This window comes from Phaenicophaeus curvirostris, chromosome 29 (assembly GCF_032191515.1).
Source record: "Phaenicophaeus curvirostris isolate KB17595 chromosome 29, BPBGC_Pcur_1.0, whole genome shotgun sequence".
Classification (NCBI taxonomy): Eukaryota; Metazoa; Chordata; class Aves; order Cuculiformes; family Cuculidae; genus Phaenicophaeus; species Phaenicophaeus curvirostris.
Genome location: NC_091420.1, coordinates 3,853,946 through 3,881,535, shown reverse-complemented (window position 1 = coordinate 3,881,535; position 27,590 = coordinate 3,853,946). Strand labels below are relative to the sequence as shown.

General features: G+C 65.8%; 4 protein-coding genes across 6 annotated transcripts; all 4 read right to left on the bottom strand.

Annotated features, from left to right (window-relative positions):
- Positions 1 to 360: 360 nt before the first annotated feature.
- DCAF8 (DDB1 and CUL4 associated factor 8) lies at positions 361 to 13,154 on the bottom strand. Of its 2 annotated transcripts, none has more exons than XM_069878423.1 (14): positions 13,034 to 13,154; positions 11,606 to 11,714; positions 8,745 to 8,815; positions 7,990 to 8,663; positions 7,556 to 7,696; positions 7,215 to 7,309; positions 5,734 to 5,844; positions 4,474 to 4,546; positions 3,971 to 4,028; positions 3,753 to 3,860; positions 3,238 to 3,368; positions 1,869 to 1,988; positions 1,665 to 1,781; positions 361 to 1,564 (listed from the first exon to the last, which is right to left on the bottom strand). In XM_069878423.1, exons 3-14 carry the CDS (start codon positions 8,791 to 8,793, stop codon positions 1,451 to 1,453), a joined length of 1,791 nt encoding a protein of 596 aa, XP_069734524.1. In that variant the 5' UTR covers positions 8,794 to 8,815; positions 11,606 to 11,714; positions 13,034 to 13,154; the 3' UTR covers positions 361 to 1,450. The 2 variants fall into 2 exon arrangements, with proteins under 2 accessions (XP_069734524.1, XP_069734525.1); XM_069878424.1 differs by having other exon boundaries at positions 8,745 to 8,818; positions 11,610 to 11,714.
- A 1,332-nt stretch (positions 13,155 to 14,486) lies between these two features.
- On the bottom strand, positions 14,487 to 18,004 carry PEX19 (peroxisomal biogenesis factor 19). The gene is made up of 8 exons (XM_069878566.1): positions 17,899 to 18,004; positions 17,230 to 17,303; positions 16,987 to 17,152; positions 16,098 to 16,183; positions 15,870 to 16,031; positions 15,563 to 15,739; positions 15,380 to 15,424; positions 14,487 to 15,096 (listed from the first exon to the last, which is right to left on the bottom strand). Exons 1-8 carry the CDS (start codon positions 17,957 to 17,959, stop codon positions 15,034 to 15,036), a joined length of 834 nt encoding a protein of 277 aa, XP_069734667.1. The 5' UTR covers positions 17,960 to 18,004; the 3' UTR covers positions 14,487 to 15,033.
- Positions 18,005 to 18,627: 623 nt separating this feature from the next.
- Positions 18,628 to 20,295, bottom strand: FCER1G (Fc epsilon receptor Ig). 2 transcript variants are annotated; one of them, XM_069878489.1, is made up of 5 exons: positions 20,085 to 20,295; positions 19,750 to 19,841; positions 19,569 to 19,610; positions 19,319 to 19,342; positions 18,628 to 18,832 (listed from the first exon to the last, which is right to left on the bottom strand). In XM_069878489.1, the coding sequence occupies exons 1-5, from the start codon at positions 20,143 to 20,145 to the stop codon at positions 18,776 to 18,778; spliced, it is 276 nt and encodes a 91-aa protein (XP_069734590.1). In that variant the 5' UTR covers positions 20,146 to 20,295; the 3' UTR covers positions 18,628 to 18,775. The 2 variants fall into 2 exon arrangements, with proteins under 2 accessions (XP_069734590.1, XP_069734591.1); XM_069878490.1 differs by having other exon boundaries at positions 19,319 to 19,339.
- A 79-nt stretch (positions 20,296 to 20,374) lies between these two features.
- On the bottom strand, positions 20,375 to 26,167 carry NDUFS2 (NADH:ubiquinone oxidoreductase core subunit S2). The gene is made up of 14 exons (XM_069878488.1): positions 26,064 to 26,167; positions 25,757 to 25,863; positions 24,535 to 24,725; positions 24,022 to 24,142; positions 23,641 to 23,753; positions 23,435 to 23,509; positions 23,281 to 23,358; positions 22,289 to 22,374; positions 21,857 to 21,976; positions 21,659 to 21,788; positions 21,345 to 21,440; positions 21,137 to 21,220; positions 20,860 to 20,917; positions 20,375 to 20,526 (listed from the first exon to the last, which is right to left on the bottom strand). Exons 1-14 carry the CDS (start codon positions 26,144 to 26,146, stop codon positions 20,489 to 20,491), a joined length of 1,380 nt encoding a protein of 459 aa, XP_069734589.1. The 5' UTR covers positions 26,147 to 26,167; the 3' UTR covers positions 20,375 to 20,488.
- Positions 26,168 to 27,590: the final 1,423 nt, after the last annotated feature.

The window sequence follows — 27,590 nt, the reverse complement described above, 5'->3', positions numbered from 1 at the left end:
GGCAAACGTGCAAAAAAAAAGGGCAAAATGGGGCTAAAATGTGGGAACAAAAGGGCAAATGGGGACAGAAAGGGGTAAACATGTGGTAGAACAGGGGGGAAAGGCAGAAAAAGTGGCAAATTGTAAAATAAAAAGAGCAGAAGTGGGCTAAAATGTGGGGAAAAAAGGGCAAAAGGGGGCAAAAACGTGGAAAAAAGGTCAAAAAGGGACAGAAAGAGGTAAAAAGGCAGCAAAAGATGGTGGAAAACGGGCAAAAGGCAGCAGAAAAGGGGCAAAAGAGGAGTAAAAAAAGGCCTAAAAGGCAGGAAAAGGGGGTAAAAGTGTCGGGGGGGCGGGGGGGGCAGAGGGGAGACGCGGCCCTGGCTCTGTCGGTTTTTATTGCTTTTATATATAACATATATTCAAACTTTTACAACAGTTTCCCCCCCCCCGGTAACGTCCCAGCTCCGTTTGGTTTCATACATAGAAAATTAGGCCTCTATGAGGGGCGGGGGGGCCCTCGCTGCTGTCCCCCCCCACCCCCCAAAAAAAAAAGGAGCTCCTGGGGGCTCCTGGGGGCTGCGGGGGGGGCCAAACCAAGTGCAAATCACAGATATGTACAAACTAGAAACAAGCGTCTGCAAACACCCCCGAGGAGAGGGGGGAGAACCACCCCCCCCAGGGAAAAGGGGGGGCTGGGGAGGGGGCCGGGACCCCCTCCCGGGGAAAGGGGGGTGCAGGAAGGGGGGCCGGGACCCCAGAGTGGTGCAAGGGGCCACGTTAGTAGAAAAATCCCCCCCCCAGATTGGTGGGGAGGAGAAATGGGGGGGTGGGAACCCTGGGGGGGCCACGAGGATGAGGAGGGTGGGGGGACAGGGACCCCCAGGCTGAGGAGGGACTGGGGGGGCTGCGAGGATGAGGACGGGACCCCCAGGCTGAAGGTGTGCGGCCTCTGGGGGGGCTGCGAGGGTGAGGGGGGGGACATCCACCCCCTCCCAGCCAAGGCTGCGCCGCCTCGAGGGGTCGGGGGGGCTGTGAGGGTGAGGAGGGGGGGACAGGGAACCCAAGCTGGGGGGCTGTGAGGAGGTGGCGGGGACAGGGACCCCAAGCTGGGGGGCTGTGAGGAGGTGGCGGGGACAGGGACCCCAAGCTGGGGGGCTGTGAGAAGTGGGGGGGACAGGGAACCCAGGCTGGGGGTCTGTGGCCTCGTGGGGGGACAGCGACCCCAAGCTGGGGGTCTGTGAGGGGTGGGGGGGACAGGGACCCCAGGCTGGGGTCTGTGGCCTCATGGGGGGACAGGGACCCCAGGCTGGGGGTCTGTGAGGAGGGGGGGGGACACAGGGACCCCAAGCTGCGGGCCTGTGGCCTCAGGGGGACTGTGAGGATGGAGGGGGAGGTTTTGGGGAGGGGGTGTCCTTAACAAGTCAATACAAAATGAGAGCTGGGGGGCCGCGCCCCCCCGTGCCGGGGCTCAGGAGGGCATGCACTGCACCCGGTCCGGACCCTCCTCCTCGTCGTCCGAGGTGTCCGAGGAGCTCGGGGACTCGTCCGAGTCACCGTCCGGCGCACCCGGCTCTCTCCGGCGCTGCCGAGGAGAGAAAAAAAAGGGGGTGAAGGGGCTGGGGGGAGAAGAAATGGGAGGGGGATCGGGGTAGCGGGGGGGGAACAGACCCCCCGTTACATACGCGGTGGTGGCGGCGCTGGCGCAGATGGTGCATGAGGAACCAGAGCATGTGGCTGTCGAACATGTCGGTGTGGTGCAGGCTGTCCTCGTCCCGCTCCAGCTTGTTCTTCTTGATCACCTGGAAGCGAGGACGGGAGGTGGGGGGCGTCGGGGGGGGCTGTAGGGGTGTCCCCACCCCCCAATCCCTCGGTTTTGGGGGTCTCACCTCCTTCAGGCCGGCCAGCTCGGTGGGATTCTCGGCCGTGGGAGCCCAGATCTTGACGTCGTGGTCGAGGCCGCTGGTGGCCAGGATGGGGAGGTGGGGATGGGGCTCCAGGCAGTTCACCTGGGGCAGAAACCAGAGGAATTAAACCCAAAACTGCTCCCCCGCAGGGGAGGGGACACAGGGAGGGGAAGGGGAGAAGGGGGAGGAAAAGGGAGAGGGGGGAGGAAGAGGGAGAGGGGGGAGGAAGAGGGAGAGGGGGGAGGAAAAGTGGGGAGGAAAAGGGAAAAAGGGAGGGTGGGGAAGGGAAGAAAAGAAGAGGAAGGTTCCCAGGGGATCACCGCCTCGTGCTGGGAAGGGGGACATGCACACCACCCCCACCAAACCCCCCCAATTCAGGGAGCCCCCGAGAATTCCCGGGACATGGAGCTGATGGGTGCGACCCCAACCCAGCAGGACCAGGGCCGCGTCCGTGCCAGGGCGCGAGGCCCCGATGGCCATCGGGGTGGATCCGGCGGTGCCAGCAGCCGCCAGGAGCTGGCACGGGGCCGCGGGCGCCCGGACAAAAGGCGACTGTGGGGCCAGCGGGAACGGGCTCAGCCGGAGCCGGAGGGAGCAGCGGGCACGGCCCTGCCAGCCCCAGTCCCACCAGCACCATCCTGGCCCCTCGGAGCCAGAGGCGGGCACGGCTGCCCCGGCGGCGGGCGCTGGGGCCCCGATCCTCCGTCCGGAGCCTGGGAATGGCGGCGCAGGGCCGGCCCCGGCACAGCTGCAGCCCTTTTCCTGCATGAGGATGCAGCTGCACGCGCAGCGAGGAGCCACGCTCGGATCCGGCCCAGGAGATCTCACGCATTCCAGGATGGGGGATGTTCCCACCCGTCCTGGGCTGAGGAGCACCCCGGGGGGATCTGGGAGTGAATCCGGGGGTTCTTAGAGGGTCCCTGGTGTCCCTAGAAGGGTCCTGCGGGTCCCTAGAGGAATCACAGGGTTCTTAGAGGAGTGTTGGGGGTCCCTAGAGGGGTCCTGGGTTCTCGAGTGGGTTCCTGCGGTTCACTAAGGTGTCCTGGGGTTTGCTAAATGTGTCCTGGGTGGTCCTAGAGGGGCCCCGGGTTACCAAAAGGGGTCCTGGGGTTCATAGAGAGGCCCTAGGGGGACTCTAGCGGGTTCTTGCTGTCCCTTGTGGAGTCCTGAGGGTCTTTAGAAAAGTCTTGGCGTCTCTAAAGGGGTCTTGGGGGACCCCAGCTGCACCGCAGCCCTCGCCTCCCGCTCGCTGCTCTCCGAGGATCCACAGCGAGAGCCGCCAAGGGTGTAAAAGAGCCCAGGACAGGGTGCATCGGGCAGAGCCCGTGGGCGGCAGGCGGCGGGCACTCACCACGCCTCCCTTGTCGCCCTCCATGAACTGCACGATCTGGCAGGACGACTTCTCCCACAGGAAGATGTGGCCACAGTCACTGCCGCTCACCACAAACTCGCTTTTCGGACCATAAAAATTGACGCCTTTCACTGAAAGGAGAGAAAAAGAAGCAGCCCGAGGCTGTCAGGAGCCAATTCCCACCAGTTCCCGTCCTGCCTGGCAGCCAGCGGGTTTCCAGGGTTACCGGCGCGGATCTCTTCCGTCCCCGGACACACAATGGCTCATTCTTTACGAGCCCCGGAGTTTGTGTGAAAGGAGAGGACGATGAAACACCGGGGGCTGCAGAAAAGAGCTAAAAGCGGGCGATTATTCTTCCGGGTGGCTGCAGGGCCAGCCCCGAGGCCTGGCTGCCAGCACGAGGAGGGGGTCACCCCACCCCACAACCCCCCCGGACCCTCTCGCTGCTGGGGAAGGGGCCGCGGAGGCGCTGGGAGCCCGGCCCAGGGACCCCCAGCCCCGACGCCGTCCCTCACCGGTGGCGTTGTTGCGGTGCCCCTTGTATCTCTTGACGTACTCGGCCCCGTCGCTGTGCGTGGAGTTGAAGAGATAAATGTCCTCATCGTTGTAGCTGGCCAACAGCTCTGGCGCGGGAGAGACGGGCGTTGGCGCTGGGCCCGGTGCGGAACGCGAGGCCCCCGGCAGCGCCATCCCGCTCCCGGTGCCTCCCGGCGCCCCGTCCCTCGGCACTCACCGGAGCCGTCGTGGCTGTAGACCAGGCAGGTGATGTTGGCTTTGGATTCGCTGTTCACCTAAGGAAAGCACAGAGAGCTCTGCTTCAGCTCCGTGCCAGCACCCGATGCCGGCCACAGGCCTGCTGGGAGCCCTCAGCTGCTCCACGAGGGTCAGAGCCCAAAATCCTGCCCCGAGAGGACTTTACGGACAGCAAACTCGGGGCAAAGGAACAAACGCGGCCCAGGCGGTTTGTCTGTCCCGCTGAGCCGTTTTCCAGGCAGGAAGCCTGCGAGAGGCCCGGCCAGCGAGTGCTCCCGAGGGAGCGCTGCGTGGATCCAGCTCTGCCCGGGCCTCATCCCACGCTCTCGTTCCACCAGCGGCTCCTCGCTCGCCCCACACCAGGATCGGCTTCACTCCGGCACGCAGGGCCAGATCCACCCCCCGCGAGCTCTCCTGTGCCGCATCCCCGTGGGGAAGGGACCCTCGGTGCCGCCCCGAACACCGCGGAATCGAGCTGCTTACTAAGTGGTGAGGGCAGAACTTTTTCAGCACGCCATTGTTCTCGTTCTCATCTATCTTCCGCTGGTCGTAAATCCTAGAGGGATGGACGTCAGGAGTTGGAAGATGCCTCGAGAGCCAGCGGGCCCCGAGAGCCGGCACGGCTGGCACGTGGGGCAGGAGAGCGGCACAGCGCTCGCTGTTCCCAACCACCAGGCCCCGTCTGAGCCGGCTCCGGCGCTGCTGAGGCTCCAGCCCTCACCGAGGGAATCGTGGAGCTGCGAGCGGCCCAGGCTGGCAGGAGTCTCGGCCAAAGCGGCTTAGCGTCACCTCTCATCATGTTAGAGGCGCGTGGCAACGTCAGAGCCCGAGGCTGTGACCGGCGCCGGGGGCCGTGACCGCACCGAGCCGATCCCAGCCTCCCCGAGCCCACCCGGAGCAGGGGAAGCCGGGGGGAGAGGAGGCACGTGGACCCGGACACGAGGGCAGGAGGGGCGGCTGCGCTCTGAGCATCGACGCCAGGCGCTTCCCGAAGCTGCCGAGGTGCCGGCACTGCCGGCAGAGCCGTCTGGCAACGCTTCCATGCCCGGCGCCCCGGGAGCTGCTGCCTGCGCGCCAGACACCGGCACGGCTGGCGCCGCAGGGAGCTGCCGTCGCACGAGTGATCCTGGCGGCAGGGCTCCCCGAGGAGCAGCCGCTGCGCATCCGCAGGGAGCTGAGCGCCGCGGCGGCTCTGCTCGGGGAGCTGGGAAGCAAGGAGGCACAAGCCTGCTCGGCTTTGGGAAGCTGCAGGAGCAGCCACTCATTGCCACCGGCTGCACGGGAGCTCGGATCGATGCTGGCACCGAGGGAGCAGGCACACGGACACAGCCCAGGCCCACGCTGGGGCTGCCTCGAGCCTTTCGAGGGCCGAGGGGTCGGATTTGTCCCTTCAGAAGCCAAGTCCCTCTGGAACTGAGGACACCCCCCAGCCCTGACCTCACTGCTGGCAATGCTGGCAGCAGGGATGAGGGGAGGCTTATGGGAGGCTCGTTAAGAGCATCGCTAGCTGGATCTCCCATCTCCAGGGAGCGAATCCCAGTGCTAAACCTCAGAGGATCCAAATCCCCCTCTGTTAATCCCCATCATGTTCCCGCTGCCAAGGGAGAACGGGCTTTGAAGGCATTAATGGCTGCAGCCACAAGCGTTTCTGGGGGGACGCCGGTGATTCTGGGGCTGGGAGTCACCCACGGAACCCCCCGAGACATCCAGCTCCACTCCGAGGGCTCCGTCTGACAGACTCACCGGACAAACTGGTCTCTGCCCCCCACGGCAAACTGGAAGGTGTTGGCGGGGTTCACGTAGATGGTGTACAAACCCACCTTCTTCTCCTTCTCCTTTGTCACCACCAGTTTCCTTTAAGAGACGAGTTAAAACAACAACAACAAAATAATCCATCTCGGATTCAACAGGGGCCAGATGGGAAGAGCGGGAGCTGCGCAAGGCTCTTACTCACTCTCAGAAAAAATAAACCACGCAGACACCACCACAGCCCCCCCGAGCAGCGCAGCCTCCGGCTGAAGCGCACGCAGGCGACTCAGACAGCACGGAGCGAAATCGCTGTGCCTGAGGGGCTCCAGGGCCCGAGCGGGGCCCGAGGGAGCCGGACGCGGCAGCGGATTTAACTCTGGCGCCGCTGTTATTTCTCGTGACCCGCCCGGCTGTAAATAAGGCCCAGATTTAACGCATTCCGACGCGGCCCCATCCCCCCCGAGCTCGGCGTTTGGGCTCTGGGACAAGAACACAACTCAGAGCAGCATCCTCGGGAAGCAGCAGGCAGCTCACGAGCTCGGCTCCCTCCTAATTATACCGTTCGGCTTAACGAACAACGGGAGCTGCCTACGGTCCGCCCGCGATCCCTGCCTCCGGAGCGGCTTCGCTCCCTGCGTCAGCCCCAAACAGCGTGGGAGCGAGAGCGGGCAGGACCCACGCAGCCCACGGCTGCGAACGGAGCCCGAGCACGCGGCGATGAGGATTATGTGCGGCTGTTTTGAAACGCCCCAGCAGTTTCTGTCCTGGTTATGAAACAGATGGGCTCAGGGCTGCAGACAAAAGCGCTCGCACACACAAATAAACCCCCTCCGCGGGAGCCGGGGCCTCGGATTTAAGCGGGATCATCTTCAAAACAACGTTCTGCCGTGTTGGAAGAGCACCAGGATATCGAACCCCAGCGTCTGTTTGAACACTTGCCTCCGATTTTTCTTGGAAGCGCGTCAGGAGCGGCAGCTCTCTCAGCGCTGCAGGTTAAGATCCAGCTTGCACCACTCAGCTGCTCACTAATTATTGTTTTTCAATTAAGCACAATAGCGCCCGTGCGACGAGCGAGGCAGGCGGAGCCGTGAGCTCCGCGCCGCTGCCAGCGCGGGGACGGCCGGGCTGTGATTAATCGGCCCTGGGACGGGCGAGCGGGAGCAGGCAGGCGCCAGGTTCTGCCACACGAGGATCGTTCCTGTTTTCCATCAGACCGGGCCCCATCCAGGGAGGACGAGGGTTCAAACGCGCTCCTCTAATTAGCGAGGCTCATATCCATATCCCTGTGTGAGACCGCCGGCCTCCACAAAGTGGTCTGGTCTGACCCCGCGCCAGTGCGACTCCGAGGCTGAACCCAATCCACCTTCCCACACAAGTGGGACCCTCAGTCCTACGCAGCCGGAGCCCCCCAGGCCCCGATCTCCCTCTGGAGCCTCCCTGGTCCCGGCAACGGGAGTGAGGAGAGAAATACTCACGAGGCAGGCCGGTCTTGTCTCAGGTCGATGGTGAAGACTACAGCATCTTCACCTGCTGATAGGAAAGTGCATGGAGAATCCGGTTCTAGGGCCAGCTGGAAGATAAATACTCGGGCATTGGTTCCCTTGTTACCCAACAAAGTGGCAAAGATCCCTCTCTCCCAGCAAACCACCGACTGTTTCCCAGAGCTGGCACAGCTCTGAGCCCTCCACATCCCGCAGGGCTCAGAGCCTCGTCCCCCCGGCAGCGATGTAGGACCGGGCGGCTCTGCCATCGCTGCTCCCAGCAGCCGGGGGGCTCCGGGGGTCCCTGCGAGCCCCTGAGGCGGCTCCGGGCTCACCTTGTGGGAGGCTCCCTTGTGCTGCGCCACGCGCTTGGTGTTCTTGCAGCACTGGGTGGCGGAGAGCTCGGCCACGCGGACCTGGCCGTCCCGAGCGCACATCGCCAGCGTGGAATCCCCGCTGTTGGGGAGGAATTTGGCCTGGAAGAGCAGAGAGGGGCGGATTTCAGCGCTGGGGCAGGGGACAGAAAGGAGGGCAGAGGGGGAGACAGGGAGAGGACGAGGCCCTGCTAGAACCTGCGTGCTCGGACCTGCCGGTAGCGACTGCGAGACCTCAGCTCGCCAGGCCGAGCTCTCTGAGCCACCATCCCAGCTCTCTCAGGCCCCTCCTTCCCCCGCAGAGACAGAATTCCACGCTCCCGGAGCCGGTCCCTGCCCACTGTAGGGATCTCCTGCCACCCCTGCCCTCGGGGACCGGCCCGCGCCTCCCTCACCTGGAAGACGTTGCTCTTGTGGCCGCTCTCGAACTCGAGCACTGGCCGCCGCCGGACCCAGTCCCACACCACCACGCGGAGGTCGTCGCTGCCGCTGGCCAGCCAGGTGCCGCGCTGGTTGAAGTGCAGGGTGTTGACGCAGCCCGTGTGCCCCTCCAGGCCGTGCTGCAGCTGGAACCGCTGCACGAAGACCCTGGCCCCGCAGGCGTCGTAGACGAAGCGGGAGCTGGAGCCCAGCTCCCTTTCCCGGAGGGCGTGGATGGCCTGCCAGCGCGGCTGCGGCAGCGCCGTGGTCTCCGAGGAGACCCAGTCCTCCAGGGCCTGCTCGTCATCCGAGGAGTCGTGCTCGTGGTTGGCGCGCTTGCGCTGGGCGCGGCGGTGGGAACGCTGCTGCTCCTCTTCTTCCTCCTCTTCCTCCTCCTCCGAGTGCGACCGGTCCAGCGTGCGGCTCTCCTCATTTATGGAGTAGTGGCCCGTGTCGTCCATGCTGTCCGAGTCCTTCTCCTCGCCCGAGCTCTCCGTGTCCGTGTCCCGGCTCTCCGTGCTGGTGCGGTTGGGCCCCACCTCGTCTCCCATCAGGCTCAGGCTGAGGTCCGAGGCCTCCACCTCGATGCCGGAGGACGTTTCCCGGCCCTCCTCGGCCGACATCTCCTCTGGGCTGCTGGACAGGCTGCCTGCGCGGGGCGGACAACGCCGTCAGCCTTCCCGTCGGGACAGCTCGGCGCAGGGAGACCGGGCCCTGCCGGAGTCCTTACCGTTCACGATGTCCGTCTTCCCATCCATGCTGCTCCCTTTATCCGACATCGTGCCTTCCGGAGCGCTCACCCTGCTGCGGGAGGGAGAGAACGGAGGCTGGAGCACCTCACCATGCTGCTGGAGCATCGTGAGACGTGCTGGAAGTGCCGCAGCTCAGGGACAAGGCAGATGGCAGAGGGAGCTGCCCGCTTCCCAATTCCCACATCCCAAACCCTGTCCCCGCTTCCCAGTTCCTGAACTCAAACCCCGCTTCCTGATCCCGATCAAGGTCCCTGCTTCCCGATCCCAGGCCAGGCTCAGCAGCAGGAGGTGGCAGCACCAACTCCCGCAAGCCCAAAGCAGCTCCACGACGTGCAGCGCGGGTTCAGGGGATCGGAGCAGAGCCTGGATGGCAGGTGGATCCGGGGAAAAGCAGCCCGGGAGGGTTTTTAACCCCAGTGACAGGTTTTTATACACCATCCAACACACAGAATCCCCCGGCACTGCCGTGGGGCCGTTCCCCTCCGTGCTGCAGATCCCCAGATCGGCTCCTCCAGGACAGCAGGAAGGGCAGAGCCGGGCGACGGGGCCAGGAGCTCCCTGGCAGCTCCAGGTGCTCCAGGAGAGGCTCAGCAGCTCCTCGCGAGCACATGGAAAACCATGGATGAGCATGTTTTCAGCTCCCAGGTATTCCCAGTCAGCACCAGCAACCGAAGCGGCCCTGGGCCACCCTGCTGGGGCCAGGGAATCGTGGAAAGCTCTCGTTTACACGCAGGGAAAAGCCAAAGCCGGGACATCATTAACTCTGATTACAGCCAGTGCTCTGGAGACTAATCCTCGTTAGATCGGGAATTAACGGCAGCGGAGCCCCAGCGCGGGCAAAAAGCTCTGACTGGCCGGAGCCCGGGCACCGATTCCCTCAGAAACAGGGACGCGGGAGCGAGCAGGAGGGCTGTGGGTGACGGAGCAGGGGCCAGCGCCGCACGGCAGCGCCGAGAAAGCCAGGCCGGCTTCGGCTAAAGCACAATAACAGCTTTGACGGGGCAGGAGCAGTTTAGGGAAAGGAACTGAAACTGCCAGCGAGCTCCAGCCGCCGGCAGCCGCGCTCCGGTGGTGCGAAGAGGACAAAGCGTTTAACTCTGGCACTACCAGCGTGAGCGGAGCCAGGACAGAAAGGGCTGGGAAGTGAAGGGGGACGAGAGCTGCACCGGCGTCCCCGCACATCCCTCCGGAGGCTCTCGGCACAGGAAGGCTCCAGGGAGGAGAGAGCGGGTGTTCGTGGTGCCGCAGCCGCGCCTCGTGCCCTCGTTTCCAGTCAGGAAAGAGGGAGCAGAGGGAAAATCGGCCTCAACAGCCTCTGCGAGCACCAGGATGGAGCGGACACCGGGCTCTGGACACGCCAGAGAAGCAGCCTGGCCCGTGCCAACTGCCCAGTGCCCACGGAGAGCCGGTCTGGCAGCTCTGCCTCAGCCTCCCCAGCCACCACCAGCTCTGAAGCCGTTTGCGTGGCACACGGCAGCTCCACGGCGCGGCAGCCGGCACACAACGGGTCTGGCAGGGGCAAATGGACACCGAGAAATCCCACACTCGAGTTCCTGGTGGTTGGAAACAAAGATGGAGCTGGAGGCATCGCTTCCAAGCCCAACTCGAGGAGCACGGGCTGTGGGAAGCGATGGGATGGGGCCCGGCAGCGAGCCCGGCACCCGCCGCCAGCACCAGGCCTCGGTAACGCCCTGGGGCGCGCGCTGGAGCCGGCGATCCGGGCCCGGAATTCGACACGTGGGGTTTGCGCTTCCCCAGTGCCGACATCTGGACAGGATCAGAGCTCCTGGCTCCACACGCTCCCAGCCTGACGCTGCGGCTCCACAGCAAGGGCCCCAGGAACACCCCTGCGCGTGCCGGCGGCCTCCACGGGGGCCAGGATCGAGCCGCGAGCTCGGCCGCAGCGCCACAGCCCCCGACCCACAACGCCGAGATTCCCATCCATCCGCCGGCACTCAGGACTCGGCCGCAGGCCACAGCGTCGCCGATTCTTCCAGCTGGAACCGCGGCTGCCCCATCACCCCAGGGTTTACGTCGCTGTGTGAGCCCCAGGACGCCAGGCTCCGCGGGCGCTCAGCACCCAGCCGGTGCCACGAAGGTCCCGGGAGGAGCTCGGCTGCTCCAGAGGCACCGGGAACCCTCGCCCCATTTCCACAGCCCTGGCACACGGGATGCGGCCTCGTGCCCGCGTTCCCACTAGGTCCCTCCCGCGCCGGCCCACCTCAGCTCTTCTATTTAAGGAAAGTTTTTCTGTTGGATGCGGCTGCGGAGAAACCGCCTCCCCGGGGATGACGGAGGGGGGGTTCAACCCCATTAAAGCCCTATTCCCACCCCAGGAGAGGCCGGATGGATTGCCGAGCCGGGAGCCACGTTCTGGAGAGCCTGGAGTGAATTCCAAGTCTCTCCATGAGTGCAGCAGGTCCCGGGGACAGCGCTCATTAAGCAGCTCCTCGTTTGCAACCCCAGAGAGGCCCAGAATCCCCATCCTGGAGCATCCTGAGCACGGCAGCCTCTCTCCCCACCTCCCACCCTGCTTCCCAGCGACTCCACGGCACCCCCAGTGCTGCCAGGGATGCTGTGGGACGCTCCTGGTGCGAGCAGGGCCTAATTAATCGCGGTTAATGAGCACCAGCCACCTCAGCACTGCCCCTTCCCCATCCAGCGCTCCCCGATCCCCAGGAGGGCGCGGTGGTCCCAAGGCTGAGGCAATCCCACAGCGGCAAAGCCGCCCGAGACCACAGCCAACGGGAAGAACTCGGCATCGGGAAGGAGCTGGAGGCAGCCGCAGTATCCCTGTCTGGCACACAGGACAGACAGACGGATGGACAGGGCGTCCCACTCACCTGCGCGGCAGCTCCGGCGCCGGACGGTCGCTGGCAGCCGATGAAATGGATGCAGCGAAGCCCGGCAGCGCAGGGTCCGGCTGCCCTGGGACCCCAAAGCTGCTCCTGCAGGGAAGGGGGGGAAAGCCCCGCAGACAGCGAGGTTGGAATGGGGCAAGGAGGGGCCCCGGGTGGGACAGGACCCCCAACACCCCCTAGCAAGGAGCCCTGGGGGCAGGAGGGATCCCAACACCCCCCAAGGTGGGATAACAGTGTCCCCCAGGAGGGACAAGGACACTGGGAGGGGACTGGGACAGGTCCAGAGGCAACAGGGACCCCTCGCACCCCCCGAAAAGCACAGGGACCCCCCCAGTCTTCCCCCTAAAAGCACAGGGAGAGGCCTGAGGGAACACAGGGACCCCCTTGGGGACAGAAGGGGGGGCCCCAGCCACCCCCAAATGCATGGGGACCCCTTCGGGGACTGCAAGGATGTAGAGGCATAGAGATAGTGTCACCCCCAAAGACTAATGGAGCCCCCCACGGGCACAGGGACAGGCCTGGGTGCCACAGAGACTCCCCAAAAGCACAGGGTCAGGCCTAGAGGCAACACAGACCCCCCCGAGCTGCCCCCTAAAGGTGCTGGGACCCCCCCCAGTCACCTCTAAAGGCACAGGGACCCCCTCGAGGGCAGCAGGGACCCCCCCAGACCCTCCCTCAAAGCCTCAGGGACAGGCTTGGGGATCACAGAAACTCCCTCAAAGGTGAGGGATCCCCCCAAAAGCACATGGACAGGCCTGGGGTCAGCAGGGACCCCCCCAAAAAGTACAAGGATGGGAGTGGGGGCAGCAGGGACCCCCACGAACGCATAAGGACAGGACTGGGGGCACTAGGGACCCCCTCAGACCCACCCCCAAAGTCTCAAGGACAGGCCCGGGGACCACAGAGATCCCCTCAAGGGCGAGGGACTCCCCAGAAGCACAAGGACAGGCCTGGGGGAACGAGGGACCCCCCCCCAAAAGCACAAATACAGGCCTAGGGGCACCAGAGAACCCCCGAGAAGCACAAGGACAGGCCTGGGGGCACCAGGGACCCCCCCATCTCCCCCCTAAAGGTGATGGGACCCCCTAGTGACCTCTAAAGGCACAGGAACCCCCCCAAAAGCACAAGGACAGGTCTGGGGACACCAGCCCCCCCACCTCAAAGACTCAGGGACGGCCCCCCCGGCACCCAAAGGTGCAGCTCCCCCCGCAAAAGGCCCGAGGACCCCACGGGGGGATCGCCCCCCCCCCGCCAAGGCCCGGGTCCGGGTCCAGGCCCAGGCCCGCGGCCCTCGCCCCTCCCCCCCGCCAAGGACCCGTCCCGACGCGGTGGGAGGGGGAGGGGAGGCCCCGGTGTCGCCGCTCGGGGCGGGGGGGGTGGGTCGGGGGTCCCGGCTCGGTACCGACCCGGCGCGGCTCAGGCCCCGGCCCCGGGCCCACCCGCCGCCATCTCAGCGCGACGCCTCCCCCGCGCGCTTTACGGCGCCGCGACACGCGCTTTACGGCAGCGCCCGCCGCGCGACAGCGCCATCCCGCACCCCGCTTCCCCGCGGGTTGGTGGGGGGCGCTGTCGCCGTGGCAACGCCGGCCTCGCGTTACGGCAGCGCACGACGCCGCGCGACAGCGCAAGTCACTACCCAGTCATGCGCTTTACGGGGGGCTCTAGAGGGATCCTGGGGGTCCCTAGAGAGGTCTTTGGGGTCCTAGAGGAGCTCTGGGGGTCCCTAGAGGAGCCCTGGGGGTCCTACAGAAGTCCTGAGGGTATCTAGAGGGGTCCTGGAGGGTCTTAGAGGGGCCCTGGGGGGTTCTTATAAGGGATCAGGGGGTCCTAGGGTCCCTAGAGGGGTCCCTAAAGGGGTCCAGGGTGCCCATAGAGGGGTCCTGTGTGTCCTAGAGGAGTTCTGGGGGTCCCTAGATGGGTTCTGGCAAGTCTTAGTGAGGTCCTGGGAGGTCTCAAAGTGGTTCAGGGGGTCCTGGAGGGCTCTAGGGGGGTTGTCGGCATCCCTAAAGGGATCCTGGGAGGCTCTTAGAGGGGTTCAAGGGGTCCTGGGCTCCCTAAAGGGGCCCTAGGTCCCTCCTTGTACCCCTCCATGTCATTCTAGGCTCACCCTACCTCCTCTATTCTTATAGATTCTCACTGTACCCCTGCAGGGTCACAAAAGGTAACAAATTAACTCGTTGTTAATTATCGCAGGTAACGGTTACAGCTCTCGAGGCCTTCATTGCTCCACCGGTAATTGTAGCAATTAACAAAGCCACCTCCCTGATGTAGGGACCTGGACAGGCCGGAGAAGTGGGGCTGGGAGAACCTCATGAGGTTCCACAAGGCCAAGGGGAAGGTCCTAAACCTGGGTCAGGGCAATCCCCGCTTTCTATCCAGGCTTGGGATGATGGAGAGCAGCCCTGAGGAGAAGGACTTGGGGGGCTGGTTGATGAGAAGCTCGACATGAGCCAGCAACATGTGCTCACAGCCCAGAAACCACCCGTGTCCTGGGCTGCATCAAGAGAAGCGTGAACAGCAGGGAGGGAGGGGATTGTCCCCTCTGCTCCTCTATGGTGAGACCTCAGCTGGAGGATTGTGTCCAGTTCTGGAATCCTCAACAGAAGAAGGAGATGGAGCTGTTGGAGTGGGGCCAGAGGAGGCTACAAGGATGATGTGAGGGTTGGAGAACCTCCTGTGTGAGGACAGGCTGAGAGAGTTGGGGTTGTTCAGCCTGGAGAAGAGAAGGCTCTGAGGAGGCCTTAGAGCCGCCTCCAGTGCCTGAAGGGGCTACAAGAAAGCTGGGGAGGGGGTGTGCGCTGGAGAAGCTTCGGTTGAGGCGGCACAGCCCAATTGTACCGGTTAATTCCAACCACGAGGTGTTTTCTCACATTTGATGTATTAACAGCAGCACAATTTTACCCATCGCGGCGACGCGAGACAATAAAACGGCGCTGGCGGCGCGATACGGATCATCCAAGCGTTTTGGTTTAAACCCCCGCCTGTAAGTTCATCCCTGACCCTTGGAGGATTCGTATCTCGGAGAATTCAGTTGTTTATAATTTCAGTGTGATAATTAAATCCTCTAAGTTAAATTAGGCACCAGGCATCACCCCCCCAACCCTGCCCCGCATTCACCCCCTCCCCGTGCCCCCATTCTGGCCGCCGTGGCTCCAGTTTCCCCACCGGACACGGCACGGTCACCATCACCTTTACCGGGGACACGGCGGGGGGGGTCCCACACCCCCAGGACCCCCCCCAGCTCCCCCAGCCGCCCCCCACCCCTCGGCGTGGGACGGCAGAGTCGGGGGGCAGCGTCCGGCCCCGGTCTCAGCGGCTGCAGCTCCGGCTCAGCCTCCTCATCCTCGGGGTCTTCGTTAGCAGCTGACGAGGGGGGCGCTGGCTCTGGGCCCCCCTGCCAGTGCCGCTACATCAGGCGGCACTGCTCGGAGCCCGCGCCCCCCAGCAGCTCCGAGGGGAGACCGGGGGGCTGGGGGAGAGGGGAGAGGGGTGAGGGGGGACGTGGTGGGCTCGGGGAGAGGGGGGACCTGGGGGGCAGAGGGGTAAGGGGGGGCCCCTAGGGGATCGTGGGAGAGGGGGGACAGGGGTGCTGAGGGGACATGTGGGGGCTGGGGGGCACCCCGGGATCCAAGGGGAGAGGGATGAGGGGGGGACCCCAACACCTGGGGGGAGAGGGAAGGGAGCAGGGGGTCCCAGGGGTGTGGGTGGAGATGGGGGGACCCCAGCATTAGGAGGGGGACACACACACTCACCGACTCCCCCGCCAGCTCCTTCGGGGGGTGTCCCAGGTCCTGCAGCTGTGGGCAATACGGGGGGTCAGGGTGGCACTGGCGGGAGTGTCCCCCTGTCCATCCCACCTCCATCCCCCTACCCATCAATCTGTGTGAGTCCTCCTCTGTCCCCCTGTCCCCCCAGCCGTCCGTCTGTCCCCCCACCTGCTGCATGAGGTCCAGGAGGCTCTCGAACCGCGCCCGCCGCTCCTCCTCGCCCTCGCCGGGCCGCTCGCCCTCCAGCTGCTGGCAGATGCGCCCCATGACGCCGAGCTGGGCCCGGTACCGCTCGTACTGCTCAGCCGGCAGCGCCGCCCCGTGCTGCCGCAGCCACTCGGGGTACTGGGACAGCGAGAGGGACGGGGACGGTCACGCCGGGACGGACACACGGCCCCGTTTGGGGACAGACATCCATCCCGGCACCGCAAGCCCCCATCCCATCACCTCCACGCGCCCCATCCCGCGGCCGCACCTTCTCGGTGATCTCCTTGAGCGAGGGGTAGAGCACGTCCTTGGAGAGCAGACTCTGCAGGATGCTGCGCATGACGGGCAGGACGCTCCCCTCGCCGTCACCCTCCTCCAGCCCCAGCCCCTCCAGCGCCTTCGCCAGCTCCTCCTCGGACGCCGCCGAGCCCTGCGACGCCCGACACCGTCACCTCGCGGCACGCCGGGACCCCCGACCCCGCCGGGGCGGCCGTACCTGCAGGTCGGTGGCGTTCTTGGCCAGCCCGTTCAGCGTCTCCTTCAGGCAGGAGGTGAATTCCTGCTGCGAGGCCGCGTCGCTGCCTGCGGGAACCGAGAGACGCCGGCTGGAAACACCGAGATGCCGGGTATCCCGGGCCACCCCCAAACCTTCCCCTCCCCGCGCTCCAACGTGCAACGAGCCCCTGGCACACAGGACGCCCAGCACCGCAACGGCAGAGAGGAGCCTGCGCTTGGGGCACAACAACCCTGAGCAGCTCCAGACCAGGAGGAGTCTGGCTGGAAACTGCCTGGAGGAGAAGGACCTGGGGGGGTTGGTTGAACAGGAGCCAGCAGGGGCCCAGGGGGCCAAGAAGGCCAAGGGCATCTTGGCTTGGATCAGAGCCGGCGTGGCCAGCAGGGCCAGGGAGGTTCTTCTCCCTCTGGCCTCGGCCCTGGGGAGACCGCTCCTCGAATCCTGGGGTCAGTTGTGGGCCCCTCCCCACAAGAAGGATGTTGAGGCTCTGGAGCGAGTGCAGAGAAGAGCAACGAAGCTGGGGAGGGGGCTGGAGAAGAAGAGGAGCGGCTGAGAGAGCTGGGGGGGTTTATCCTGGAGAAGAGGAGGCTGAGGGGAGACCTCATTGGACGAGGTACAGAGGGACATGGGTTAGTGATTGATGGGAATGGTTGGACTCGATGATCTGGTGGGTCCTTTCCAACCTGGTGATTCTATGATTCTTTTCAGGACCTAGCGTGGCGGTTCCCAAATCCCATCCCACGCCACGCGTTGTGCCGCAATCTCAGTGACACCTGGGGCTGAGGCAGGACTCGCCGCGCTGCGACACGCAAGGTCTGGCGCAACCGAGCCCGCGGCTCCCTCCGGCGCATCCCGGTGCCGCCGCACTCACCCACTCGCCCCGCGGCCTCCGAGAGCTTCTGGAACTGCTCGACCAGGTGCGGCTCCTCGCGCGCCAGCTCCTGCATGGCCTGCTCGAACTCAGCAGCCGCCTGCGACGCCAACTCGCCCTCGAAGAGCTCCTGGAAGAACTTTTCCTGGGGGGCGAAGAGCGTGGCCTGGCGAGAGGGGCGGCGTCAGGGCCCCCCGCGCCCCGCGGGCCGAAGCCAGAACCCGCATCCCGGCGGCGTCGCACCTCGTCGGTGGCGCTGGGCGAGCGCTGGGACGCGGGCGGTGCCGGACGAGCCTTCTCGAAGTCATCCAGGGCGCCTGGGGAGGGGCTGGCATGAGGAGACCCCCCCTGCACGTCCCCCCGGCCCACAGACCCCCCCTCTGCGCCCCAGAGTCACCCCGGCTGCCCCCTCGCTGCACCCCACAGAGCCCACGCCCCCCAGTCCCCCCCACGGCCCCCAAACCGCAGCCCCGATGCCTCCTGCAGCACCCCCTGCCCCCCACACCCCAGAACCCCCGACCCCCGATAACTCCAGCCCCCCCAGCCCATCCCCCCCAGCCTCCCTGACCCCCAACAGCCCCTCGATGACCCCCAGCCCTACTGAACCCCTGCACCCCACACACCCCCAGCCCCATCGCACCCGCAGCAGCCTCCAGCCCCCCCCAGCACCCCCAACCCCCAAAGGCCCCCACCCCCACGGCACCCCTCTGCCCCCCAGCCCCCCAGCAGCCCCCAGCCCCCCTGCTGCCCTGCGAACCCCCCACCCCGCCTCCCCAGCCCCCTCAGCCCTTCCAGCCCTCAAAGCCCCCCAGCCCCCCCAGTGAACCCCAGCCTCGTGGCCCCCCACCGCACTCCTCGGCCCCCCCAGGCGCCCCCGGGCCCCCCCAGCCCCTCTCTCCCCGCCCCGCTCACTCTCCAGCAGCTCCTCCAGCTCCGGGTCGGGAGCCGCCTCCGGCCCCGGCTCCGCCGCCATCTTCGCGCCGGCTCCGGGGGGGGCGGGACCCGCCGCGCAGGCCACGCCCCCTTTCCAGGCCACGCCCCAAACCAGCGCCTTCCTGGTTAGGCCACGCCCACATATCCATATATGGCGTGTGCTCAAGCCACGCCCACCTCAAGCCACGCCCCTCGGCACAAGCCACGCCTCCTCCTCAAAGCCCCGCCCCCTCGCGGTGAAAGGGCCCGTGCGGCCGCCAGGCGGCGCTGCGGGGCGGGGCCCGCGGGGTCCCCCAGGGCGGGGGGTCCCCAAGGTCCCCAAGGTCCCAGCTCTCAGGGTCCTGGATCTGGGGGTCTCCGACCCCTCAAGGTCGCAGATTTGGGGGTTCCAGCCGAGGGGTTGCCAGGATCCCACGGGGTCCCAGCCCAGAGGGTCCCAGCTCTCAGGGTCCTGGGTTTTGGGGTCCCTGCTCGTGGGGTCCCCCAAGGTCACGGGGGTCCCAGCTCTCAGAGTCCCAGATCTGGGGGTCTTCAGCCCCTCAGGGTCCCAGATTTGGGGGTTCCCAGGATCCCACAGGGTCCCAGCCCAGAGGGTCCCAGCTCTCAGGGTTTTGGGGTCCCAGCTCATGGGGTCCCTCAAGGTCACAGGGGGGTCCCAGGTCTTGGGGTCACCGCGCTCCCACCATAATCACAACCCCAAAATGCAGCTTTTTGGTCAAACAGCTGGAACCGGCGGTTCCTGGCCCGGCCCCGCCTCGCCGGTGCTTTACTGAGGGGTGTACAAGGGGGGGGGGACAGCACCCCAACACCCACCCTCCCAGCCCCCCAGTTCGGGGCTCCCAGTTCTGCTTGGTGGTCAGGCAGGTCTTCTCTCCAGGGTCTCGTACAGCTCTTGGCTCTCCGTGCGGAGTCCCTGTATGGGACAGGGGGGGGCTGGGACACCCAAATCCCCCCCACCATCACCCCACCCCCCTCAACTGGCCCCCCATTCCCACCCAGGACCCACCCCAGGACAGGATTAACCCCCTTCCATGGGACGTGACCCCCCTATTCCCGCCCAGGACCCCCCAAGGACATGACCCCCCCACTCCAATCCAGGACCCTCCCCCCAGGACAGGTTTAACTCCCCCTCCATGGGACATGATGACCCCATTCCCACCCAGGACCCCCCCAGGACATGACCCCCCCATTCCCACCCAGGACCCCCCCCCCAGGACATGACCCCCCATTCCCAGCCAGGACCCACCCCCAGGACAGGATTAACCCCCCTGGTCAGGATTCCCCCCTCTCCGTGGGATATGACCCCCCTATTTCCACCCAGGACCCCCCGCCGGACAGGATCCCCCCCCCCATCATGGGACATGACCCCCCCCATTCCCAGCCAGCCCCCCCCACTCACAGCGTACTCGCCTTCTTCCTTCTGCTTCAAGAAAGAGAAAGAGAAAGAGCTTTTGGGGTGGGGGGCAGGACGAGGGGGGGGACACAGACACCCCAACCCCCCCCCCCCCACACCAGGGAGATCCCAGATTCCTCCCCAAACCCCCCAATTCCCCATCCACGAGGTCAGGACCCCCCCAACAGGTGCTGGTTGGATCTGGGGGGGGGGTCTCGTCCCTCCTGGGGGGCCCCAATCCCAGTGGTGCCGTTACCTTCTTGCCGGCTGCCGGCGGTGCCGTGCGGCGCATCAGGAACTGCGGGGGGGACCCAAAAAGAGGGGAAAAATAAGAACTGAGAGGAGAAAGACACAGGATGGGGCTGGGGGGGCTTTTCCACCCCCGAAAGACGGGGCCCAGGGGTGTTCGCCGGGTCACCAGGGGTGCAGGTGCCCACCTTGAGGCGGCAATAGAGGCCGGTGAGGACGATGCTGTAGAGGAAGAGGAAGGCGTCGAGGACGTAGCAGAGCTCGGGCTCCATCAGCGCCTCTGGGGAGGGGTCTCGGCTCAGCGGCGCTCGGCACCGATCCAGATCGGACACCGAGCGCATCCGAACATCGCCCATCTCCGCACCCGGTGATGCCCGAGCGACGCCAACGGCACCTCGGCCGGTGCCAGAGCCCACGGGGAGCCGCCCTCGGGTGCCACATGCACCCCCAGAGGGGCTTCGGCAACCCCCAGCCCCCACCCAGCGCCCACGGTGCCCCCCGAGCTGCTCGCCGCGTCCCCCACCTGCGGCCGGTGCTCGCAGCAGCACCAGCGCGGCCGCCGGCAGCGCCCACCGGGCTCCCATCGCTGCGTTGGGGCGTCCGGCACCGCGGGGCGATGGCGCCAGAGTGGGCGACCGCAGAACCAGCGCCTTCCTCCCCGCCTCCGGCCGGCACAGCCGCCCCCTTCCCCCTCGCCGACGTTGCTCAAGGTCCGCGAGAGACCAACGCCGGCGTCACCAGCTCGGCTGGCACCGCGGGCAAGAGCTTCCCCTTGCCACGAGCCAAGCGTGGGAAAGAGAAGAAGAGCCGGGGTTGAGAGAGCAGCAGAGCCCGGCACGACCCGCTTTAGCCTTTATTTATTTGACCCGAATGGGGAGGGGGCGAGGGGGACCCGGAGCAGCAGGCGCGGCGCCCACCGTGGCGGCATCACCGATCCACTTCCCCGAAGACGATGTCCTGCGTGCCTGGGGGAGAGAGAGAGGGGTCAGAGCAGGATTTGTCCCCCCAGAATGAAACAGGGACTGAGAGGGAGGGATCAGAGCAGGATTTGTCCCCCCAGGATGAAGCAGGAGCACACAGAGAGGGCGTCAGGGCAGGATTTGTCCCCTGAGAATGAAACGGGGACCAAGAGAGATGGGTTGGAGCAGGATTTGTCCCCCCAGGATGAAGCAGGGACTGAGAGAGAAGGGTCAGAGCAGCGTTTGTACCCCCAGGACGTGGCAGGGGCTGAGAGAGAGGGGTCAGAGTAGGATTTGTCCCCCTAGGACGTGTCAGGGGCTCCCGAGGAGGGAACGCACCGATGATGGCCACGACGTCGGCGAGCATGTGGCCCTGTGACATCCGATCGAGGCCAGCCTGGAGCACAGGGACCCTGTCAGCGCGCGGCCGCCCCTCCAGACCCCCCCGGCTGGCTTCGCTGCTTCCAGAGCGGCACCCACCCCCACCCAACCGCTGCGGTTAGGGATCCGCAGGAGGAGGAAACCAGCTCCAGCAGCACCGGAACAGGGCGAGCCGGGAGCCGGAGGGGCTGGGGGGACGCGCAGGCGCTGGGATCCCCGCGTCGGGCTCTCCTACCAGGTGGGCGAAGCCGGGCGCCTTGATCTTGCAGCGGTAGGGCCGGCTGCTGCCGTCCGACACCAGGTAGACGCCGAATTCCCCCTGCAAGGACACAAGGACGGGGCTGGGGACGCGGGGACGCCGAAGCTCCGGCTCCCAGACACCAGCAGAGCTCATCGGGCCGGTGCCGGAGCCCCAGGACACCCCGCACCGCGAGGACTGGCACCTTGGGGGCCTCGATGGCCGTGTAGGTGGCCCCGGGGGGCACCTGGTAGCCCTCAGTGTAGAGCTTGAAGTGGTGGATCAAGGACTCCATGGAAGTCTGTGGAGAGAGAGCGGCCAAAGCGAAGCGGGATGGGGGCTGCGTCCACACGTGGGGTGAGGGGAGCAGCCTGGCCGGCAGCGAACGCCCCGGCACAGAGCCTGGGTGCCCTCAGACCCGGCGGCGAAGCTCCCGAGCCCAGCCGGCAGCGAAGAACGCCGGCAAAAACCTCTGCCACGCCAAACACGAGGCCCCGGCGGGGAAGGAAGCACGGTTACCTTCATCTCTGCCCGCTTCGGAGGGGAGATCTTGGCATCATCCACCTTGATTTCCCCCTCTGGCATCTTGTTGAGGCACTGGAGGATGATCCGGAGCGACTGCCGCATCTCCTCCACGCGGCACAGGTACCTGTGGGAGCCACACGCCGCTCAGGAGCCGCACGGGGAGCAGCTCCGGCCCCGCGGGGTGACACTCGCCTGTCGTAGCAGTCGCCCCGGGAGCCGATGGGGACGTCGAACTCCACTTGGTCGTAGACGTCGTAGGGTTGGGTCTTGCGGAGGTCCCAGTGGATGCCGGAGCCGCGGAGCATCACACCGCTGGGAGGAGAATGAGGTGGGACCCCAGCCCCACGGTAGCGCCGGGGCCTCCCCACGCCCCACGGGGACCCCGAACCGCGTGGGGACACCGGGCAGGACACGGCGTCACAGCCCCAGCCCCCACCACGGCTCCAGGCAGCCCTGGGGAAGCTGGAGCTGGGTACTGGAAGCTGGGGGACACGGAGCTGGGAATACTGGAGTGGGGGCGGTGCTGGGAGCTGGCGCCAAGCTCTCCAGGTTCAACTCCAACCTTCCCAGGGTGCTGGCCGGAGGCTGAGCCCTCCCCGGCATCCCCGGAGCCGCCAGACCCACCTGAAGCCGTAGTTGAGAGCCTCCTCAGCTGTTATCACCCCGATGTCGACCGTGCGGTTCTTCCAGATGCGGTTGTTGGTCAACATCTGTGGGAACAGACGTTGGTCACTGGCCCCCAGCCCACCCGAGGGACAAAACCTCCGGGATGTGCGATACCAGGATGGGGCCCGAGCCCCTCTCCCAACCCCGAGCAGAAACACAGAACAATTTGGGTTGGAAGGGACCACAAAGCCCATCCAGTCCCACCCCAGCCACGGGCAGGGGCACCTCCCACTGCATCAGAGGCTCCAAGCCCCATCCAACCTGGCCTTGAACCTCTCCAGGGATGGGGCAGCCACCCCTGCTCTGGGCAACCTCTTCCAGGGTCTCACTATTCTCAGAGTTAAGAAATTCCTCCTCATGTCCAGTCTAAATCTGCTCCTCTCCAGTTTATCCCCATTGCCCCTCGTCCTATCACCCCAAGCCTCTATGAACAGCCCCTCCCCAGCTTTCTTGTAGCCCCTTCAGGCACTGGAAGCTGCTCTAAGTTCTCCTTGAAGCCTCCTCTTCTCCAGGCTGAACAACCCCAACTCTCTCAGCCTGTCCTCACACGGGAGGTTCTCCAACCCTCACATCATCCTTGTAGCCTCCTCTGGCCCCGCTCCAACAGCTCCATCTCCTTCTTCTGTTGAGGATTCCAGAACTGGACACAATCCTCCAGACGAGGTCTCACCAGAGAGGAGCAGAGGGGACAATCCCCTCCCTACCTGCTGTTCATGATTCTCTCGATGCAGCCCAGGACATGGGTGGTTTCTGGGCTGGCTCATGTCAAGTTTTTCATCAACCAGCCCCCCAAATCCTTCTCCTCAGAGCTGCTCTCATCACGTCACCCCCAGCCTGGATTGGAACCCGGGATCGCCCCGACCCAGGCTTAGGACCTTCCCCTTGGGCTGGTTGAACCTCAGGAGTTTCACACGTGAGGTTCCTCAAGTCCAAGCTCCGTCCCACCTCACCTCCTCCACCTCATCGATGCGGAGGGAGAAGTTCTTCACGAACTCGTAGATGTCGTCCATCAGCCCCAGGGGCAGATCCTGCGCCGGGAGAGGGATCAGCCGGGCTCGGCCGGCGCCTCCACACGGGATGCGGTGCCAGGAACGGGGTCCTCACCTGGTGCACCCCGCCGGGGCGGATGTAGGCAGCGTGCATCCGCGCTCCTGAGACGCGCTCGTAGAACTCGAACATCTGATGGGACACGGGAGAGGTGGCTGCGGCCACAACGGCCCCGTGGGCGGCACCGAGCACCGGATCCGCTCCCAGTGCCGAGCCCCGGCACGGCTCCGTGGGGAGCAGCGAGTCCTGGAGTCGCCGCTCACCTTCTCCCTCTCCTCAAACATCCAGAAGAAGGGAGTCATGGCTCCGATGTCCAGCGCGTGCGTGGTGACGGCCATGATGTGGTTGAGCAGCCGGGTGATCTCCGCGAAGAGAACTGGGAACGGGGAAGAGAAGGAATGAGGTGCCGGGGAGCGGGATGGGGGGCTGAGCCCAAGGGAACTGGGAGCTGCGGCCCCTGGGATGGGATCCAGAGCCCCTGGGATGGGATCCAGAGCCCTGGGAAGCCAGGATCTGCAGCCCTTGGGATGGGATCTGAAGCTGCAGCCCCTTGGGGTGGGACCCTGAGCCCCTTGGGGTGGGATCCGGAGCCCCTTGGGGTGGGATCCAGAGCCCCTTGGGGTGGGATCCGGAGCTGCCCTCACCTCGGATCCACTGTGCCCGCAGCGGAGGGCGGATGTTGAGCAGCTTCTCCACGGCCAGCGAATACGCCTGCTCGTTGCACATCATGGAGACGTAGTCCAGGCGGTCGAAGTACGGCAGCGCCTGTCGGAGGAAGCGGCTCTGAGCAGCGCCTGCCGGCGATTCCGGCCCCGGAGGCAGCACAAAACCTCCTGGGCTGGAGCAGCCGGCGCCGTGGGATAAGAGAGATGGACAGATGGCTTTGGGAGACTCCAAAAATGGGCATAGAGACCCCAAAAACAAGTCAAAAACCTGCAAAAATGGGCACAGGGACCTGAAAACGGGCACAGAGACCCCAAAAACAAGCAAAAAACCTGCAAAACTAGGCGCAGAGACCCCTAAAGCGAGTGCAGAGAACCCAGAACCCCATAAACCAGCCGTCTCCGTGTACAAGCACCGCTCCAAACCCTGAGAGGCGAACAAATCCCCTCCGGGTACAGACAGACGGGGACTGGGAAGCGCCAGGAGCACGGAACCTGGAGGTAGGTCTTGTACTCGATGAGCTTCTCGGTGCCGCGGTGCAGCAGGCCGATGTGGGGGTCGCAGCGCTTGACGCTCTCTCCGCTGAGCTCCATGACGAGGCGCAGGACGCCGTGCGCTGCCGGGTGCTGGGGCCCGAAGTTGATGGTGAGGCTGGAGACCTTCTTGTGAGCCACCGGGTCCTTGTCTGCGCCGCGGAGCACAGCCGAGTCGGGGAGGGAGCCCCCAAAGGCTCCTCCGGAGACCACCCAGAGCACCCCATGCCCTCCCAGGGGCACCCCTCAAGGGGCTGGGGGCTCCTCCAGGGATGCCCAGAGCCCCCTAAATGACCTCAAGGCTCCTCCATGGACCCCTAGAGACCCCTAAATCCTCTCAAGGCTCCTCTTGGGTCCCCCAGAGCCCCTCAAACCCCCTCAAGGCTCCTCCATGGACCCCCAGAGCCCCTCAAAGCCCCTCAAGGCTCCTCCAGGAACCCCCAGAGCCCCCCAAGCCTCCTCAAGGCTCCTCCCGGGACACCCGGAGCCCCCCAGATGACCTCAAGGCTTCTCAAGGCTCCTCCATGGACCCCTAGAGCCCCCTAAATCCCCTCAAGACTCCTCCCAGGGTCTCCAGAGCTTCCCAAGTCCCCTCAAGGCTCCTCCTGGGACCCCCAGAGCCCCTCAAGTCCCCTCAAGGCTCCTCCTGGGACACCCAGAGCCTCCCAAATGACCTCAAGGCTCCTCCAGGGACCCCTAGAGCCCCCCAAGCCCCCTCAAGACTCCTCCCAGGATCTCCAGAGCCCCCCAAACCCCCTCAAGGATCCTCCCAGGATCTCCAGAGCCCCCCAAACCCCCTCAAGGATCCTCCCGGGAGCCCCCCAAATGACCTCAAGGCTCCTCCAGGGACCCACAGAACCCCTTAAATCTCCTCAAGGCTTGTCTAAGGAACCCCAGAGCCCCCCAAACCCCCTCAAGGCTCCTCCCAGGATCTTCAGAGCCCCCCAAGCCCCCTCAAGGATCCTCCCGGGACCCCCAGAGCCCCCCAAGGCCCCTCAAGGCTCCTCCCGGGACACCCAGAGCCCCCCAAATGACCTCAAGGTTTGTCTAGGGAACCCCAGAGCCCCTCAGACCCCCTCAAGGCTCCTCCCGGGACCCCCAGAGCCCCCTAAATGACCTCAAGGCTCCTCCCGGGACCCCCGGAGCTCCGCCAAAGTGCCTCGGCGCCCCGCGCGGCCCTCACCGTTCCAGGGGGGGGGCACCCACTTCTCGGTCTCCTTGCTGGGGTACATGACGGCGCCGGCGAAATGCTGCGCCCAGTCCACGTCCGGCTGCCACTGCCGCGCCGCCCTGGGGACCGGGAGTGAGGGGCTCCGGGGCCGGACCCCGCCCCCCACCGGCACCGGAGACCCCCGGGACCAGCCCCCCCCCGCCCCCCGGTCCCGGAGCCGACCCCCTCCCCCCAGGACCCGCTCCACCCCGCGGTACCGGACCCCGAACCACCCCCAGCCTGTCCCGGCGCCGCCCTATAACGGGTCCCGGCCCCTCACCGCGCCGGGGCCGCCCCGAGCCGCCCCGCCGCCCGCAGCCCCGCGGGGCCCCGGAGCCGCCACAGCGCCCGCAGCGCCGCCATCTTGCCCTTGGGCCCCCCGCGCGCCGCCCCGCGCAGGCGCGACCGCCGCCATGATGGGTGAGGGCAGGAGAGGCCGCGCCGCCATGTTGGGTGCGGGCAGAGCCGCCATGGTTGGTAAGGGCAACATCCGGGGAACTGGCATGGGAGAGCTGCCATGTTGGTTATTGGCAGAGCCGCCATGGCTGGTAAGGGCAACATCCGGGGAACTGGCTTGGGAGAGCTGCCATGTTGGGTGCTGGCAGAGCCGCCATAGCTGGTAAGGGCAACATCCGGGGAACGGGCATGGGAGGGCTGCCATGTTGGTTATTGGCAGAGCCGCCATTACTGGTAAGGGCAACATCCGGGGAACTGGCTTGGGAGGGCTGCCATGTTGGTTATTGGCAGAGCCGCCATTACTGGTAAGGGCAACATCCGGGGAACGGGAATGGGAGAGCTGCCATGTTGGGTGCTGGCAGAGCCGCCATTACTGGTAAGGGCAACATCCGGGGAACTGGCTTGGGAGAGCTGCCATGTTGGGTGCTGGCAGAGCCGCCATAGCTGGTAAGGGCAACATCCGGGGAACTGGCTTGGGAGAGCTGCCATGTTGGGTGCTGGCAGAGCCGCCATTACTGGTAAGGGCAACATCCGGGGAACTGGCTTGGGAGAGCTGCCATGTTGGGTGCTGGCAGAGCCGCCATTACTGGTAAGGGCAACATCCGGGGAACTGGCTTGGGAGAGCTGCCATGTTGGGTGCTGGCAGAGCCGCCATTACTGGTAAGGGCAACATCCGGGGAACGGGCACGAGAGAGCCGCCATCTTTGTGCCGGGCAGAGGGAGGGGGACAGAGGGGACAGGGATGAAGATGGAGGGGAAGGGGACAGGAATGCGGATGAGGAGTGAGGGAATGGGGATAGGGATGGAGGGGACAGGGATGGAAATGGGGACAGGGCTGGAGATAGAGGGGACAGGGCTGGGGATAGGGGGACAAGGATGGGGACAGGGACAGGGCTGGGGACAGGGATGAAGAGGAAGGAGAAGAGGACAGGAATAGGGATGAGGGCATGGGGATAGGATGGGGAAGGAGGGGACGGGGATGGAAATGAGGACTGGACTGGGGACAGGGACAGGGCTGGGGACAGGGCCAGAGGGGCCAGAGGGCTGTGTCTGAGAGCGCAGAGGTGTCCCCAGGCCGTGACCCTGTCCCCTCCCGTGTCCCCGTGCCAGGAGGGAACCAGCCCCTGTGCCCGTCCCAGCCCAGGTGGTTCCCACGCACCCGGATTTGTCCCCTGGCAGGGGACACGGGGAGAGCCCAGCCGTGCCGGGACACCCCGTGTCCCCCCGTGTTCCCTCACCGCGGGGTCACGGCGGCTCCCGCGGCCTCTCCTGCGTCACCGGCCATGGTGACGCCCGCGGCCGCCGACCCCCACGTCACGGCTGTTCCCGAGCCGCCTGAGTCACGGCGCCG